Raw genomic sequence first — 15904 nt, forward strand, 5'->3', positions numbered from 1 at the left:
AAGTGGCACTGTTATCCCAGTCCCTTCTACCTCCATCACATTTAGGGTTTCATTAGTTAATTTAATCCCTGATACTTTACAAGTCAGTAATGACTTAGCTGCCCCAGTATATTGGGTTTGATGGCAAGGTTCGAGGTGTGTGACGGGTGTGGGGGTGGGAAACTGCAGTGGCAGCCCCCGTGAAAAAAAAGAAACAAAACAAAACAGAAACCTCCCCGTGGTAGATAAGGGACAATTTCATCTGGCCCTAAAGAGGCCCACTGCTGCCCAAGCCATAGCAACACAGTCCATGCCTCTGTGAGAGCACATCCACAAAAACAAACAAACAAAGAAACAAACAAAAGCCTGCTGCTCAACAGCAGTTGGGAGAGCGAGAAACCCCCCCGCAGACACCAAAGTCTGTGCAGAAGGAGGGGGAGGAGGCACTCCAGGCGCTGGAGCCAAAGCCCCCCTGCGGCCGCTGGAGAGGCCCCTGGTGGAGCAGGCTGTTCCCCCCTCCACGATGCTTGGGAAAATGAACAAACACCACAGCAAATATGCAAATATACCAAAACTTCTAGACTGTTACTTAGATAATGCCTACATCACCTTTCCCTGCTCATTCAACTTGGAATACCTTTAACACTTTCAACAAACCTTTTAACACTTCCTTTATGTTTCTCTAGCCTTTACTTTTCTAATGCCGACATCAAAGGCTCAGTCAGGGGCCAACTTAATTCCATACCTTTTCCCTCCAAGATGCTGAAACAACATCAATATACAACATTTCATCCTGTTTTCCTTCTTTCCACAAAAACAACATTGACTGTAATATGGTGTTATAATTAATACTTCCATTTAGGGGCCACTCCGCTCCATCCTCTAGTTTATAAAGTGGCCACCACTGATTACAATATTTGATAAGAGTTCTTTTACTCTCTGTACACTGTCACCCCACTATATCCCTCCAATGTGTTAGTATTCATCCTAGGAGGCATTTCCTCGGGATTTCTTTGCTTTGAACTTTTCCTATTGTAATCTACAGTGGTTAATATTCCTCCGTTTTCCTAGAAGCTCTTTACTAGTCAATCCCAATCCCTCCAAAATCCACAATATATAGATACACAAGTAAAATCAGACCACTGTAAATTAACTGCTTGTAGACAATTACACTGGGAACATTTAAACCTGATGAGCCGATAATATGCCTGGGCAAATTTTGTTTCCTTAGACATACACCTCAATGGCAGTTCTTATATTTTCATATTTACATATTAACATATGTATAAAAGAACACTTTAACAAAAATGCCCGGGCTTTTATATATACAATATACAATGTACAGTTATTATTCCAGTTAGAATTATTCCTCAGCAGCTGGAAACATTATGCCAGTTGCCATTAAAGCTCGCTTACCCTCCTCCTGTCTTTCTTAAAGTCTCGGACGTCCCCGGAGTTAATGGGGACAGCCACATATTCCTAGTCACTGGTCCCTGAGCGCTAGAGTCAGAGTCGCTATCAGAGTCTCCCTGGGGTTGCGGATTAGGAAGCCCGGGAGTCGGAGGGGCTGCAGGTGGTGGTGGTGAAATATAGGGAGGCAGTGGGGCTGGGATCTCTAATTCTCGTTTTTTCTTGTGCCTCCCATCCCCTCCTTTTTCTTTTAGAGGATATAAATTGGCTCGAGTTTCCAAGCTGATCCACAAATGTGCATATTCACTTTCTTCCAAACCAAAAGGTTCCTTTGAGTTTACATAAATATTTAGGGCCTGGCAAACCCAATCTTCAAAGGACCCAAATATGGGCCAGTAAAGGTGGTCTCCTCGAATCTGTTTACCACCCCAAACTTCAACACAATAATGTATCATTTTTACTTTATTCTTTCCCCGCCTAAAAGGGGAATCCTCCCAATTTTTAATCATTAATCCCGGGGTAACCTAACATCAGACGTTACCCCGCCCATGGGACCAGAAGGCTTACTCTTCTTCTGTCCCATCTTCTGGAGCGCCTTCACACACACTCACACAAATCGCTTCCCCCTTTTCATGGCCCAGTCCTTCGCGGGATGTGGGAACTGCACTACCGAGGGGTCCGCACTCGCTTCGTCCGCAATTGGACGTCTCACAATGCTCCAGGATACCCAACCCCAACCGAACGGATCACTGGCCTATTCTTACTCACTCCTGAGTCTTTGTTCGGTCTTCGTGCACAAAGATTACTAGGGGTTGCCGGCTTTATTTGCTTGCTGCCGAATTTAGGGTTCATCGGTGAAGGATTTGAATGAAAGTAATCCTAGCGAAGGCCGCTGAAATCAGCAGGGCGCCCCCTCCGAAGGTCTTTCAATCAGATTGCCTTCATCCGAGTCACGGCACCAAATTTGTTATAAGTTGCCCCCTTAACTAATTTTCAGAGAGCATTGCATTAATGATAGAAAGGAATTTATTGAGTAAGCAACAGCAAGAAAAACAGCGCTGGGCGGCCGGGGAGTCTCGGCTCCGCCAATGGTGCGCACCTCACCCCCGCCAGGGTCCCTTTTTATATCTTGGTAATTCTGGGATTACGCAGCACATCCTGGTATATTCTGCGACTGCGCGCGCTGTTGCTAGGGGGTCATCTCTGTCCCTCTGGTGGTCGTGAAGATGAAGGCCATAGTCTTCCTCGGCGTTGTGGTTCAACTTCTTTTTTTATTTGGTCATGTTGGCCCAGCGTGAGACAGAAAGGCAGGATGTTGATACACTAGTTTAGCAACTTATCAGGAGATGGTTACATGAGCTTTGCAGCAGGGTCTTTAAACAAAAGAGGCAACTGAGATGCAGAAGGAGAGAAGGGGGGGGGGGGGTCTCTTTTTTGTTACATTAAGCAAAAGAATTTTCATAGTGTCTAGCCAAGCATTATACAGCTCCTTACTTCAGCAGGGAGTTTTCACAACTCCCGTTCCTCAAACAGAACTCCTTGGTTTTATAATACAAAAGACAATGAACAAACATTTATTGTGTATTACACAGATGAAGTCAAGTGTACATGACCCATGGGGCAGGAGTTTGTACAGAGCACACCATCATCATATGCCAACGCATTGGCAGTAATGACCTGGAAAGACAAAGAGAAACCCATGGTGGATGAATTGGCTAGCCAACTATGGCATTACAAAGCAAGTCTCTCATCTTCCCTATGGTCCTGTGTCTTGTCCAGAAAGAATCTTTCCCAAGAGGTTCAACAACTACAAGAGAATACGGCTTCCTCCCCACCTGCACGAACCAATAGCTCAGCTACCAGATGTAAGCATCCCTCTGCTCAAGAAAGGTGATAGAGTGGGTACATACCAGGTTCCATCCTGTGGTTTTGATGGTCGACCATGAGAAAATGGGATGCAAAAATCGACCTCCACCTTAGAGGCACAGATACATGAAGTTCAAGGAAAAAAAGATTGTCAAAAAGTGGTTCTTCTGAGAAACTTGCTGCTCCCTTTTCTAGTGGGCAATCCTCCAAACACAGTAAAGAATACTATGAGCAGGACTAGAGAGGCCCAGCCTCCACCCTGGGGGAGGGAGAAGACAATCGGGTGTATTGGACTTTGAGGATTATTGGCCTGGCACATCAAACCCAAGAGTTAACTGCACTGGAGGCTGAAGTGAGTCTAACTGGGAACAGTGGGAAATCATAGAATCATAGAATACCCTGAGTTGGAAGGACCCATAAGGATAATCATGTCCAACTCCTGGCACCACACAGGTCTGCCCAAAAGTTTAGACCATGTGACTAAGTGCACAGTCTGATCGCTTTTTAAATTCAGACAGGCTTGGTGCAGTGACTACACCCCTGGGGAGCCTGTTCCAGTGTGCAACCACCCTCTCGCTGAAGAACCTCTTCCTGATGTCCAGCCTAAATTTCCCCTGCCTCAGCTTAACACCATTCCCGCGGGTCCTATCACTGGTGTTTACAGAGAATAGGTCACCTGCCTCTCTGTTCCTCCTCACGAGAAAGTTGTAGGCCGCGATGAGGTCCCCCCTCAGCCTCCTCTTCTCCAGGCTGAACAAGCCAAATGCACTCAGCCGCTCCTCACACGTCTTCCCCTCTAGGCCCTTCACCATCTTCGTTGTCCTCCTCTGCACACTCTCCAACAGTTTAATGTCCTTCTTGTACTGTGGTGCCCAGAACTGCACCCAGTACTCGAGGTGAGGCTGCACCTGCTCAGAATAGAGTGGGAGGCCAGTCGCAGTGCAACCCATTGGCACTGGCCTGGAGGCTCTTTGTAACCCTGGCATAGACTACTTCAGGAGCAGGTACTTCAAAGGTCCACAAGGGTATTAGTGGGCTTATGCCATAGCTGTCTTGGAGACAGAGGACAGGAAACAGTTGTCTACCTTGCCCACTCTTTCACAGGACCCTTCTGCTGTGGAGGTGCTGATGGCCAATGAGCAGCAGGTGCCAGTCGCTACCACAACAGTGCGCCCAAGGCAATATTGCATTAACAGAGACTCCCTGATTCCCATCCATGAGCTGGTTCATCGACTGGAGAGCCACGGAATGATCAGCAACACTTGCTCACCCTTTAATAGTCCCATATGGACAGTGCAAACTTCTAATGGTGAGTGGAAGATAACGGTGCAATTCTGTGGCTTGAATGAAGTCCCACCACCACTGAGTGCTGCTGTGCCAGGCATGCTAGAATTTCATTCAGTATGAACCGGAGTCAAAGGCAGCCAAGTGCTATGCCACAATTAATATTGCTAATGCATTTTTCTCCATCCCTTCAGCGGCAATACAAAGGCCACACTTTGCTTTCACATGGAAGGTTGTCCTGCCCACCTGGAATCAACAGCCCCAGGGCTGAAAACACAGCCCTACTTTTGCCATGGGCTGATCCAAACTACCCTGGAACACAGGGAAGCTCCTGAACACCTCCAACATACTGATGTCATCATCCCATGGGGCAACACAGCAGCAGAAGTATTTGAGAAAGGGAAGCAAATGTTCCAAATCCTTCTGAAAGCTTGTATTGCCCTCAAACAAAGAAAGGTCATGGCTCCTGCACAAGAGAACATAATGCATGCTATCCAGGTTTAGGAGGGAACACTGCTTCAGGAAACTGGTTGGGCATTGGTCAGCATGTGATGAGCAATTGCACTGTGCATCACTTGCTTTATATGTGTCATTATAACAATAATAAAATGCATTATTATTTATTAATATTGTTACAGGTATTCTTATATCTTCATTTTTTGTCCTTTTAAACCATCTCTATTTCAACAAATAAGCTTCTGAACAATGGGTGTGAGCTAACAGCTCAGAGGTGTTTCACTGCCCAACAGGACATGTTTGACAACCACAGTCCAAGGACACAAATCGCCCTTGTAAAAGTCATCTCCCCTGTGTTCAGAGAAGGGCAGACAGTGATGAATTCGGTATGCTTCAGACACCACACCCCAGCAGAGACCCTGCTGCCTTCGGGAGCTGTCAGCCCTGAGGCCTTGGGGACACCTCAAGGGAGCCCAATGGCACAGAGCAAGCAATGCTATGGTCGGGTGCTGTGCTGCTGAGCTGTGCCGTGCTCCTGGGCCCAAGGGGAGCTCCTGGCAAGTGGGCAGTGCTGCAGAGAGACAGCTGTGCCCAGGAGCAGCTCCTCTGCACAGCCCAGCAGGGCTGGGGGCTCTGACCGCAGGTGGCACGGGGAGAGCAGAGAAGGAGAGAGGGCTTGGAGGCACTGAGGAGCCAACAACAGAGGGCAGCGTGTGGCAGGACACATCTGCAGGCTCTTGACACCGTGAGTCTGTGGCCAGGACAATCCAGGTGGGGTTGCTAGAGGGGTCTTCTACAGCTGGAACATTCAACAGTTGATAGCATCTGTCAGGATTGGTCTTATTCTATATTTAATATGGAGTAGAAGATGCTTTAGAGAATGGCATTTATGAGGGGGCCTTTCAAGTGAAAGGCTGAGGCTTGGCTTATCTGAAGGGGAAGGCTTTTTCATTTCCGTGCTTTTCAGATTCCTGCAGTAGAGGGGAGGCAGGTTTCATGACAACGGATTTTCAAGATTGTACAGGAGACTGAGAATCCTAGAGTACTGACTGTACTGAGAGACCAGTGTGTCAGCAATGAACTTGATAAAGTCCCTTCAGCCACCTCATCTTGAAGACTGCATCAATATCAAGTTTGTGGTCTCCTCTGTAGTTATCAGATCTTCTCTTTAGTAGCTGGAACCCTGCTGATGTCATGGACTCGGTAGTCCTGTGCAGGGCAGAGCTGAGCACACAGCTTGTGGAATTGGGGTCTGTGAGCATGGAGAGGGAGAAGATATGGGAAGAGAGAAGCAGCTCCCAGCAAGGACGTGGGCCGGCAGAAGGGACATGGGCAGGTTGTGAGAGGAAGCTGCTGCCAGAAATGCCATGCGAGGGAAGGCTCAGGCACCTCTCTGCTATCCCCTGCAGGGCAGGTGCCTTCCCTGGGACACCCCCTGCTCTCCTCTCCCACCAGCACAGCCTCTGCCCTCAAGCCCCTGGTGTCCCCAGCAGGAGCTGTCTCCTCTGCAGGCAGAGCTGCAGCACAGGAGGGTCTGCTGAGTGTCTGTCTGTCCCTCCCTGGCCTTGCCTCCCCTGGCAGCAGCACAGTAGCATTCCTGCTGGCTTCTCCACCTGGACATGCTGCTGCTGTTCTTGTTTCCAGGCTGGTTGGAGATGGGGGTTTCACATGTCTACGGAGTGAGCCCTCAGTGTGCTTGGAGGAAGGAAAGTACGGGAACTGACTAAAACTTTCCTGCAACTCTTGCAGGGCAGCTGAGACCAGCACTGATGGACAGATGGTCTATACTCACTGAAGGATGGATGAGTTATTCTCTGATAAGTCTGTTGTACATTATTACTGTTCTTTCCCTTCTATGTGCAGGACCACATCCCCAATAAAGTGGATGTCCAACAGAAGCATCATCACTGAGTTTCTCCTGCTGGCATTCACAGACATGCGGGAGATGCAGCTCCTGCACTTCGCACTCTTCCTGGGCATCTACCTGGCTACCCTCCTGGGCAACGGCCTTGTCCTCACAGCCATAGCCTGCGACCACCGCCTCCACACCCCCATGTACTTCTTCCTCCTCAACCTCGCCCTCCTCGACCTGGGATCCATCTCCACCACTCTCCCCAAAGCCATGGCCAATGCCCTCTGTGATACGAGGGCCATCTCCTATCAAGGCTGTGTTGCACAGGTCTTTCTCTTTCCCTTCCTGGCGGGTGTGGAGTTTTCTATCCTCACTGTCATGGCCTATGACCGCTACATTGCCATCTGCAAGCCCCTGCACTACGGAAGCCTCCTGGGCAGCAGAGCTTGTGCCACCATGGCAGCAGCTGCCTGGGGCAGTGGCTTTCTCAATGCTGTCCTGCACACGGCATACACATTTTCCCTGCCCCTCTGCCAAGGCAATGCTGTGGAGCAGTTCTTCTGTGAAATCCCCCAGATCCTCAAGCTCTCCTGCTCAGATGCCTACCTCAGGGAAGTTGGGGCACTTATGTTTACTGTTTTTTTAGCCGTTGGTTGTTTTCTTTTTATTGTTTTCAAATATGTTCAGATCTTCAGGGCTGTACAGAGGATGCCATCTGAGCAGGGCCGGCACAAAGCCTTTTCCACATGCCTCCCTCACCTGGCTGTGGTCTCCCTGTTTCTCAGCACCATCATTTTTGCCTACCTTAAACCTCCCTTTCTCTCCTTCCCATCCCTTCACCTGGTGGTGTCATTTTTGTACTCAGTGTTGCCTCCAGCAGTGAACCCTGTCCTCTACAGCATGAGGAACAAGGTGCTCAAGAATTCCGTATGGAAATTTTTTGAATACATGCTTCTTCAGAATCAATAATGTGCCTTCAAATTTCAACTGTTATTTTGGAATCTCTCAGGAAAATCTTACATTTTATCTTATGTCTACTTTGTTTTCTCTTATTTTCTGTTATTTTCTTAGTTTCTTTATTTATTTTGGCTTTGATTGTCTTATTCTTAACATCTGATGTGTTAATTTTATTTTCTTTGATGAATAATCTCATGGACCTATATTAGCGGACTTCTTGTATACAAATAAATGATAAAGAAGCAATGAGAACCTTCTTCTTCTCAGCTGCCATCTCTTCCCATCTCCTCTGGAGCCGCGGGAGCAGCCTCAGCATGCAGGAGAGGCTCTGGGCCAAGAGCCCAGCTGACACATGGAGGAGCAGCCCCAATGGCCCTCAGGGCTGCCCCTCACTGTCCGCTGGGCTCTGCCTCTCTGCTGCCTTTGGGCTGGGGCTGCTGCTTCCCTGGTGCCATGGCCATGGCCAGCAGCAGGATGTGGCCTTTTCACTGCTGCTTTCTTTTGGCTTCCACTTTGTTTCTTTGTGCTTTTGTATTTGGATAAGCCATAAGAGCTCATGTAGCTTGGTGACAGTCGTGATTTCTCTACAGTGGCATCTGAATTTCTCTTCCAAATCTTGATGTTGTGAGCATGTAAAGGGACAAAATTAGAAAGGCCAAAGCTCATCTGGAGCTCAGTCTGGCTACTGCTGTTAAAGATAACAGATAATGTTTTTATAAATACATTAGCATGAAAAGGACTAAGGAGAATCTCCATCCTTTACTGGATGCAGGGGGAAACTTAAGGACAAGAGATGAGGAAAAAGCTGAGGTGCTTAATGCCTTCTTTGCCTCAGTCTTTAGTGGCAAGACTGGTTGTCATCTGTATAACCAGAACCCTGAACTGGTGGAAGGGGATGAGGAGCAGAACCTCACAATCCATGATGGTATGGTTGGCAACCTGCTACAGCACTTAGATGTATGCAAGTTGATGGGGCTGGATGGGATCCATGCGAGGGTGCTGAGAGAACGGGCGGAGGAACTGGCCAAACCACTTTCCATCATTCATCAGCACTCCTGGCTGTCAGGGGAGGCCCCACTCGACAGGCAGCTAGCAAACATGACGCCCATCTACAAGAAGGGCCAGAGGGTAGACCCAGGGAACTATAGGCCTGTCAGTTTGACCTCAGTGCCAGGGAAGCTCATGGAGCAGATTATCTTCAGTGTCATCATGTGGTGCTTGCAGGACAACTGGGTGATCAGGCTCAGTCAGCGTGGGTTTATGAAAGGCACGTCCTGCTTGACGAACCTGATCTCCTTCTATGACAAAGTGACACACACAGTGGATGAGGGAAAGGCTGTGGATGTGGTCTACCTTGATTTCAGTAAGGTTTTTGACACCATTTCCCACAGCATTCTCCTCAAGAAGCTTGCTGCTTATGGTTTGGACTGGCGTACGCTTCGTTGGGTTAGAAACTCGCTGGGTAGTTGGGCCCAAAGAATCGTGGTGAATGGCATTAAATCCAGTTGGAGGCCGGTCACCAGTGGAGTCCCCAAGGGCTCAGTACTAGGACCAGTTCTCTTTAATATCTTTATCAATTATCTGGATGAAGGGATCAAGTGCACCCTCAGTAAGTTTGCAGACAACAAGAAGTTAGGTGTGTGTGTCGATCTTCTCAAGGGCAGGAAGGCTCTGCAGGAGGATCTGGATAGGCTGGACCAATGGGCTGAGGCCAACTGCATGAAGTTCAACAAGGCCAAGTGCCGGGTCCTGCACCTGGGGCTCAATAACCCCAAGCAGAGCTACAGGCTGGGAGAGGATAGGTTGGAAAGCTGCCTGGCGGAGAAGGACATGGGAATACTGGTTGATAGTTAGCTAAATATGAGCCAGCAGTGTGCTCAGGTTGCCAAGAAGGCCAACAGCATCCTGGCCATGGGGTATTCATGGGGTGTCTCTAAGGGCACAAAGGGCAGACAAGTGCTGCACCAGACCTTGCCCATGGCACTTCAAAATGCTTATTCTCAATTATTCTGCAGTCTTATGGGCCTTTGCCTGATGACTCTTCACCACCACTTCTGGCATTGCAGAGCCCTACTTTAGCCCATTGTCTCCTCAGATTCACCTTTTCCTTTACCAAAACCTTTTTTGGATGATCACTCATTTTATGAGGTTCTAATCACTGCCCACTGAACACCTTGTTCCTGCAGATCTTCTGACTTCTCCTGGCAGCTCCAGATTCCTCTCCAGGCCTGCATTGGCCATCAGCCCCGCTGCAGGGGGTGTAGTCCCATGCAGATGAATCCAGTTGTCTACTTTGGCAAGTGCCACCATAAAGAGAGCTCTTGGTGCAGTCCTTGATCCCTCACAGATCACCCTGGGATTTTCAGCCTGTGTTCTTTACTCCATGAAGAGGCCCAGAAAACAGAAGAGCAGGGAGGAACCCCTTCTCTCTATTCCAGACAGTAGCATTGGAAGAGGCATCCAGGCTTCTTGGTTTGCCCTGAACAGCCCCTTTTGTTACTGTTCGGTTTTTGTTTGGTGCTAGCAGGGAGGCCAGCTGTGACAGAGGACTGCACAGTGCCTGCTGCTGCCTGCTGGGACACGGATACCACTGCAGAGACAACAGGACTGGCACCAAATTACACGAGATATACGTGTAAAGTCTAACCCAAATACAAGCAACGTAAGAGACCAATGTGGAAGCCAAAAGAGAGCAGCAGTGAAAAGGCCACGTCCTGCTGCTGGCCATGGCCATGGCTCCAGGGAAGCAGCAGCCCCGACCCGAAGGCAGCAGAGAGGCAGAGCCCAGCGGGCAGTGAGGGGCAGCCCTGAGGGCCACCGGGGCTGCTCCTCCATGTGTCAGCTGGGCTTTGGGCCCAGAGCCTCTCCTGCGTGCCAAGGTTTGCTCCCGCAGCTCCAGAGGAGATGGGCAGAGATGGCAGCTGAGACCAATGAATTTCTGCTGTATTCTTTATCGTCTTTATCTCCACAGGAAGCCTGGTTCTATAATAAATCTTAAACAGGTAGAAAGCTGTGAGGAATGTTTTAACAATTTGTGTCCATAGAGAACAATCCTGTCTGAATCCTGTCTGCCTCTGGGCCCTGCACTGGCAATTTAATTCTTGAACCACAGATGCAGTGTGTCCCAGTCTCCCCCTCATTCTAGGCAATTTATCAAGTCTTCAGAAAATACTCCTCAAATTTATGAACCTGTCTGTTTTAGTTGTTCCGAACCTCTATTTCTAACAGATACAGCCTTTTCTTTGTCTTTGTCTTCTTTGAGATTAACTTAACACTGCTATAGGTGTGACTGTCCCTGTGAATGGCTGGTGAGGAATGTTTAAATTACTCGTGAAGTGTCAATAAGAAAGCTATTTGTGTTTGATGTCTGGGGGTTTCAGAACAACTGATAACAACTAGTGACTGTTATGGGATACTATGCAAACCTCTGGTATCTGGCCAGGTGGCCAAGAGATTAAGAAGAAGAAAAAAGAAGCTGAAGGATGGCTGGGAGACAAGACCTGCAGAAAATGTTCTATAAACTTGGTACGGTACCAAAGGAGTACAAAGGAGAAGGATGAGAAAAAAAGTTGGAGAGGAAGACTACGAGCCTTCAGCATGAAAGACCCCTAGAGACCCTCAGAGGAGACTGATGCGCATGCTCCAGTAGGAGGGACTGGACACCGGAAGCTAATTATAATAACCTGTTTTTTTATAAGTAGTAATGAATATGTATTAGTCTAGGAGCATAAAACTCAGCTACTTGATGTGGCTGGTGTGCATCCTGGTGGAGCGGAGACTCCCGGTGCACCCAGCACTGTTTGCTTACACAGAGGGTTGCTGCTCTGTTTGGTGCTTCTACTCTTTCAGCCAAAATCACACAGAGTGGGAACCAGACCACGGCACAATCCTGGCTGCTCTCCCCTTGAGATGTCAGTTGTAAGGAAGAGCTGCCAACACTCTTCAGGACAGGCAAGACTTTAACACCCACCAGACTCTAACTGCAAGCAGGACAGTGACACACTTGGGGTCTACTGGGCCAGGACGGGAATGACCGCTCAATCAGGATGACGGGAGACAGATTGACGTGGTGAGACACTCGAGGTTGTTGGGCACAGAGGCAGGGTCAGCCCCTGGTCACACGGGTATGCTGCTCTGTTTGTTCTTTCTCTTATTAAAGCCAGACACACACAGTGATGGGAAGGAGACGACGGCACAATCATGGCGACTCTCCCTTTGAGAAGTCATCTGGAAGGAACATCCAGCATTCTCCAGGACAGGTAAGATCGCCCTAACCCACACCCACTGGCAAATAATAGCAAGCAGGAAGGTGACATGATCGGGGTAGGATGGGAGTGTCCTCTGTATCAGGATGATGGAACAATGACAGCCTCGGTGAGTAGGTGAAGATCCTCAGGCACAGAAGTAGGGGCAACCTGTGGTCTTATGGGGATGCCGCTCTGTTTGGTGCTTCTCTTTTGCAGCCAGATTCACTCAGCGATGAGAGCATACTCCTGGCCACTCTCCCCTTGAGAAATCACCCGGAATAAGAGCTGCAAACCCTCTCCAAGACAGGTAAGACCGCCCAAACCTATACCACCAATGGTCCACAGCAAGCAGGAAGCTGACAGAATGGGGGCAGGATGGGAGTGAATGCTGCATGAGGATGATGGGAAACAGACAGCCTCGGTGAGTCGTTAGATACTCATGATCAGAGAGGCAGAGGCTGCCCATGGTCAGAGGGAGGTGCTGCTTTGTTTTGTGCTTCTTCTCTTTCAGCCAGACACACACAGCGACGGGACCAGGCCACGGCAAACTTCTGGCCTCTCTGCCCTCGACCACTCATCTGGGAGGAAGAGCTGCCAACGCTCTCCAGGAGAGGTAAGATTGCCCCAACGCACACCCACCAGGCTCTAACAGCAAGCAGGAAGGTGACACAATCGCAGTAGGATGGGAGTGACCCCTGGATCAGGATGATGGAACACAGGCAACCTCGGTGAGTCGCGGTAGAGCCTCGGGCAGAGAGGCAGGGGCTGCCCGTGTTCACAGAGGGATGCTGCTCTATTTGGAGCTTCTTCTCTTTCAGACAGAATCACACAGCGATTGGACCAGACCATGGCAAAATCCTGGCCGCTCTACCCTTGAGATGTCAGCTGTAAGGAAGAGTTGCCAATGCTCTCCAGGATAGGTAAGATTGCCCCAACCCACAGCACCAGGTTCTATTAGCAAGCAGGATGGTGACATGATCGGGGTAGGATGGGAGTGGCCGCTGTATCAGGATGACGGAACAATGACAGCATCCGTGAGTCACTGGAAACCCTCGGGCACAGAATTAGGGGCTGCCCGTGCTCACAGAGGGATGCTTCTTCGTTTGGTGCTTCTCCTTTTGCAGCCAGATTCACACAGCGATGGGACCAAACCACAGCACGCTCCTGGCCACTCTCCCCTTCAGAACTCAGCTGGAAGGAATAACTTGCTATGCTCTTCAGGAGAGGTAAGATCGCCCCAACATACACCCACCAGCCTCGAACAGCAAGCAGGAAGGTGACATGATCAGGTCAGGATGGCAGTGACCTCTCCATGAGGAAGACAGGATACAGACCGCCTCGTTGAGTCGCTAGATACTTGAGCAGAGAGGCAGGGGCTACCCATGGCCACAGGGGGTTGCTGCTCCGTTTGGTGTTTCTTCTCTTTCAGCCAGACACACACAGTGACGAGACAAGAGCATGGCAAACTTCTGGCCTCTCTGCCCTCGACCACTCATCTGGGAGGAAGAGCTGCCAATGCTCTCCTGGACACGTAGGATTGCCGAACCCACATCCACCAGGCTCTAACTGCAAGCAGGACGGTGACATGATCGGGTTAGGATGGGCGTGACTTCTGCATGAGGATGACGGGACACGGACAGCCTTGGTGAGTCGCTGGAGAACCTTGGGCACTCAGGCAAGCGCTGCCCATGGTTACAGGGGGTTGCTGCTCCGTTTGGTGCTTTTCCTCTTTCAGACAGAAACATACCTAACGATGAAACCAGACCACGGCACACTGCTGGCCTCTCTCGCTTTGAGAACTCAGCCAGAAAAATGCCAGCGCTCTACAGGGCACATAAGACAGCCCCAAGCCATTCCCCACTATGGTGTCACACTCGGACCAGGAGGGCAGTGACCGCTCAATGAGGACGATGGGGCAGGGACGGCCTTGGTGAGTCGCTAGAGACACTCGGGCACAGAGGCAGGGGATGCTCATGTTCAGAGAGGGATGCTGCTCTGTCTTGTGGTGCTTGTCATTTAGCCAGAAATGCACAGCGATGAAACCAGACCACGGCACAATCCTGGCCGCCCTCCCCTTGAGAAGTCAGCTGTAAGGAACAGCTGCCAACACTCTCTCCAGGAAAGGTAAGATTGCCCCAACCCACACCCACCAGGTTCTAACAGCAAGAAGGATGGTGACATGATCGGGGTAGGACAGGAGCGACCGCTCCATCAGGATGACAGAACACTGACAGCCTCGGTGAGTCACTGGAGACCGTCAGGCACAGAAGCAGGGGCAGCCTGTGGTCTCAGGGGGATGCTGCTCCGTTTGGTGCTTCTCCTTTTGCAGCCAGATTTACACAGCAATGGGACCAAATTACAGCACACTCCTGGCCACTCTCCCCTTGAGAAATCAGCTGGAAGGAAGAGCTCCCAACGCAGTCCTGGACAGGTAAGATCCCCCCAGTCTACACCCCCGATGGTCCACAGCAAGCAGGAAGCTGACAGAATGGGGGCAGGATGGCCGTGAATGCTGCATCAGGAAGCCGGGACACAGACAGGCTAGGTGAGTCGCTAGATACTCTTGAGCAGAGAGGCAGGGGCTGCCCATGCTCACAGGGAGGTGCTGCTTTGTTTTGTGCTTCTTCTCTTTCAGCCAGACACACACAGGATTGCCTCCAGACCACGGCACAATCCTGGCCTCTCTGCCCTTGAGAAGTCAGCTGTTAGGAACTTGCAGCGCTCTCTAGGACAGTTCAGATCTGCCCAACCAAAGCCCAGCAGGCTGGCCGTTGCTGCTCTGTTTGGTGCTTTTCCTCTTTCAGCCAGAAACGGCACAATCCTGGCGTCTCTGCCCTCGAGCACTCATCGGCGAGGAAGAGCTGCCAACGCTCCCTAGGACAATTAAAATCGCCCCAACCCACACCCACCAGCCTCTAACAGTAAGCAGGAAGGTGACACGCTCGGGCCAGGAGGGCTGTGACTGCTCCATGAGGATGATGGAACAGGGACAGCTTTGGTGAGTCGCTAGAGACCCTTGGGCACAGAGGCAGGGGCTTCCTGTGCTCACAGAGGGATGCTGCTCTGTTTCGTGATTCTCCTTTTGCAGACAGATTCACACAGCGATGGGACCAAACCACAGCACACTCCTGGCTACCTTCCCCTTGAGAAATGTGCTTTAAAGAAGAGCTCCAAGCACTCTATAGGACAGGTAAGATCGCCCCAACCTCCAGCTGCGATGGTCCACGCAGGAAGCTGACAGGACTGGGGCAGGATGACAGGGAATGCTGCATCAGGAAGAAGGGATATAGACAGCGTCGGTGAGTCGCTAGATACTCTTAAGCAGAGAGGCAGGGACTGCCCATGCTCACAGGGGATTGCTGCTCCATTTGTTGCTTTTCCTCTTTCAGCCAGAAACGGCACAATCCTTGCCTCTCTGCCCTTGAGCACTCAGCTGGACGGTAGAGCTGCCAACGCTCTCCAGGGCATGTACATGTAAGATCGTCCCAACCCACATCCACCAGCCTCTAACAGCAAGCAGGAAGGTGACACGCTCGGGCCAGGAGGGCAGTGACTGCTCCATGAGGACGATGGGACAGGGACAGCCTCGGTGAGTCGCTAGATACACTTGAGCAGAGAGGAAGGGGGTTTATGAACAAACCATAAATGTTTGTTCATTGTCTTTTGTATTATAAAAAACAAGGAGTTCTGTTTGAGGAGCGGGAGTTGTGAAAGCTCCCTGCTGAAGTGAGCTCTGTAATGCTTGGCTAGACACTATGAAAATTCTTTTGCTTAATGTAACAAAAGAGAGAACCCCCTTTCCTTCTCTCTTTCTGCATCTCAGTTGCCTCTTGTGTTCAAAGACACTGTTACA

At 50.1% G+C, this 15904-nt stretch overlaps 1 protein-coding gene across 1 annotated transcript; it reads left to right on the forward strand.

Moving 5' to 3' along the window:
- The first annotated feature begins 2041 nt into the window (after positions 1 to 2041).
- Positions 2042 to 7816, forward strand: LOC140001224 (olfactory receptor 14A16-like). Its single transcript, XM_072032394.1, has 4 exons — positions 2042 to 2141; positions 3169 to 3254; positions 4360 to 4564; positions 7017 to 7816. Exons 1-4 carry the CDS (start codon positions 2042 to 2044, stop codon positions 7814 to 7816), a joined length of 1191 nt encoding a protein of 396 aa, XP_071888495.1.
- Positions 7817 to 15904: the final 8088 nt, after the last annotated feature.

The sequence above is a fragment of the Anas platyrhynchos genome, chromosome 39 (assembly GCF_047663525.1).
Source record: "Anas platyrhynchos isolate ZD024472 breed Pekin duck chromosome 39, IASCAAS_PekinDuck_T2T, whole genome shotgun sequence".
Lineage (NCBI taxonomy): Eukaryota > Metazoa > Chordata > Aves > Anseriformes > Anatidae > Anas > Anas platyrhynchos.

Excerpts from the sequence above, each read along its gene's own strand:
- LOC140001224 (XM_072032394.1), top strand. The coding sequence starts at position 2,042 with ATGTGGGAACTGCACTACCGAGGGGTCCGCACTCGCTTCGTCCGCAAT. Across the intron at positions 3,255-4,359 it reads CAATAGCTCAGCTACCAGAT|GACCCTTCTGCTGTGGAGGT; the intron begins GTAAGCATCCCT and ends ACTCTTTCACAG. Across the intron at positions 4,565-7,016 it reads GACAGTGCAAACTTCTAATG|CCATAGCCTGCGACCACCGC; the intron begins GTGAGTGGAAGA and ends TTGTCCTCACAG.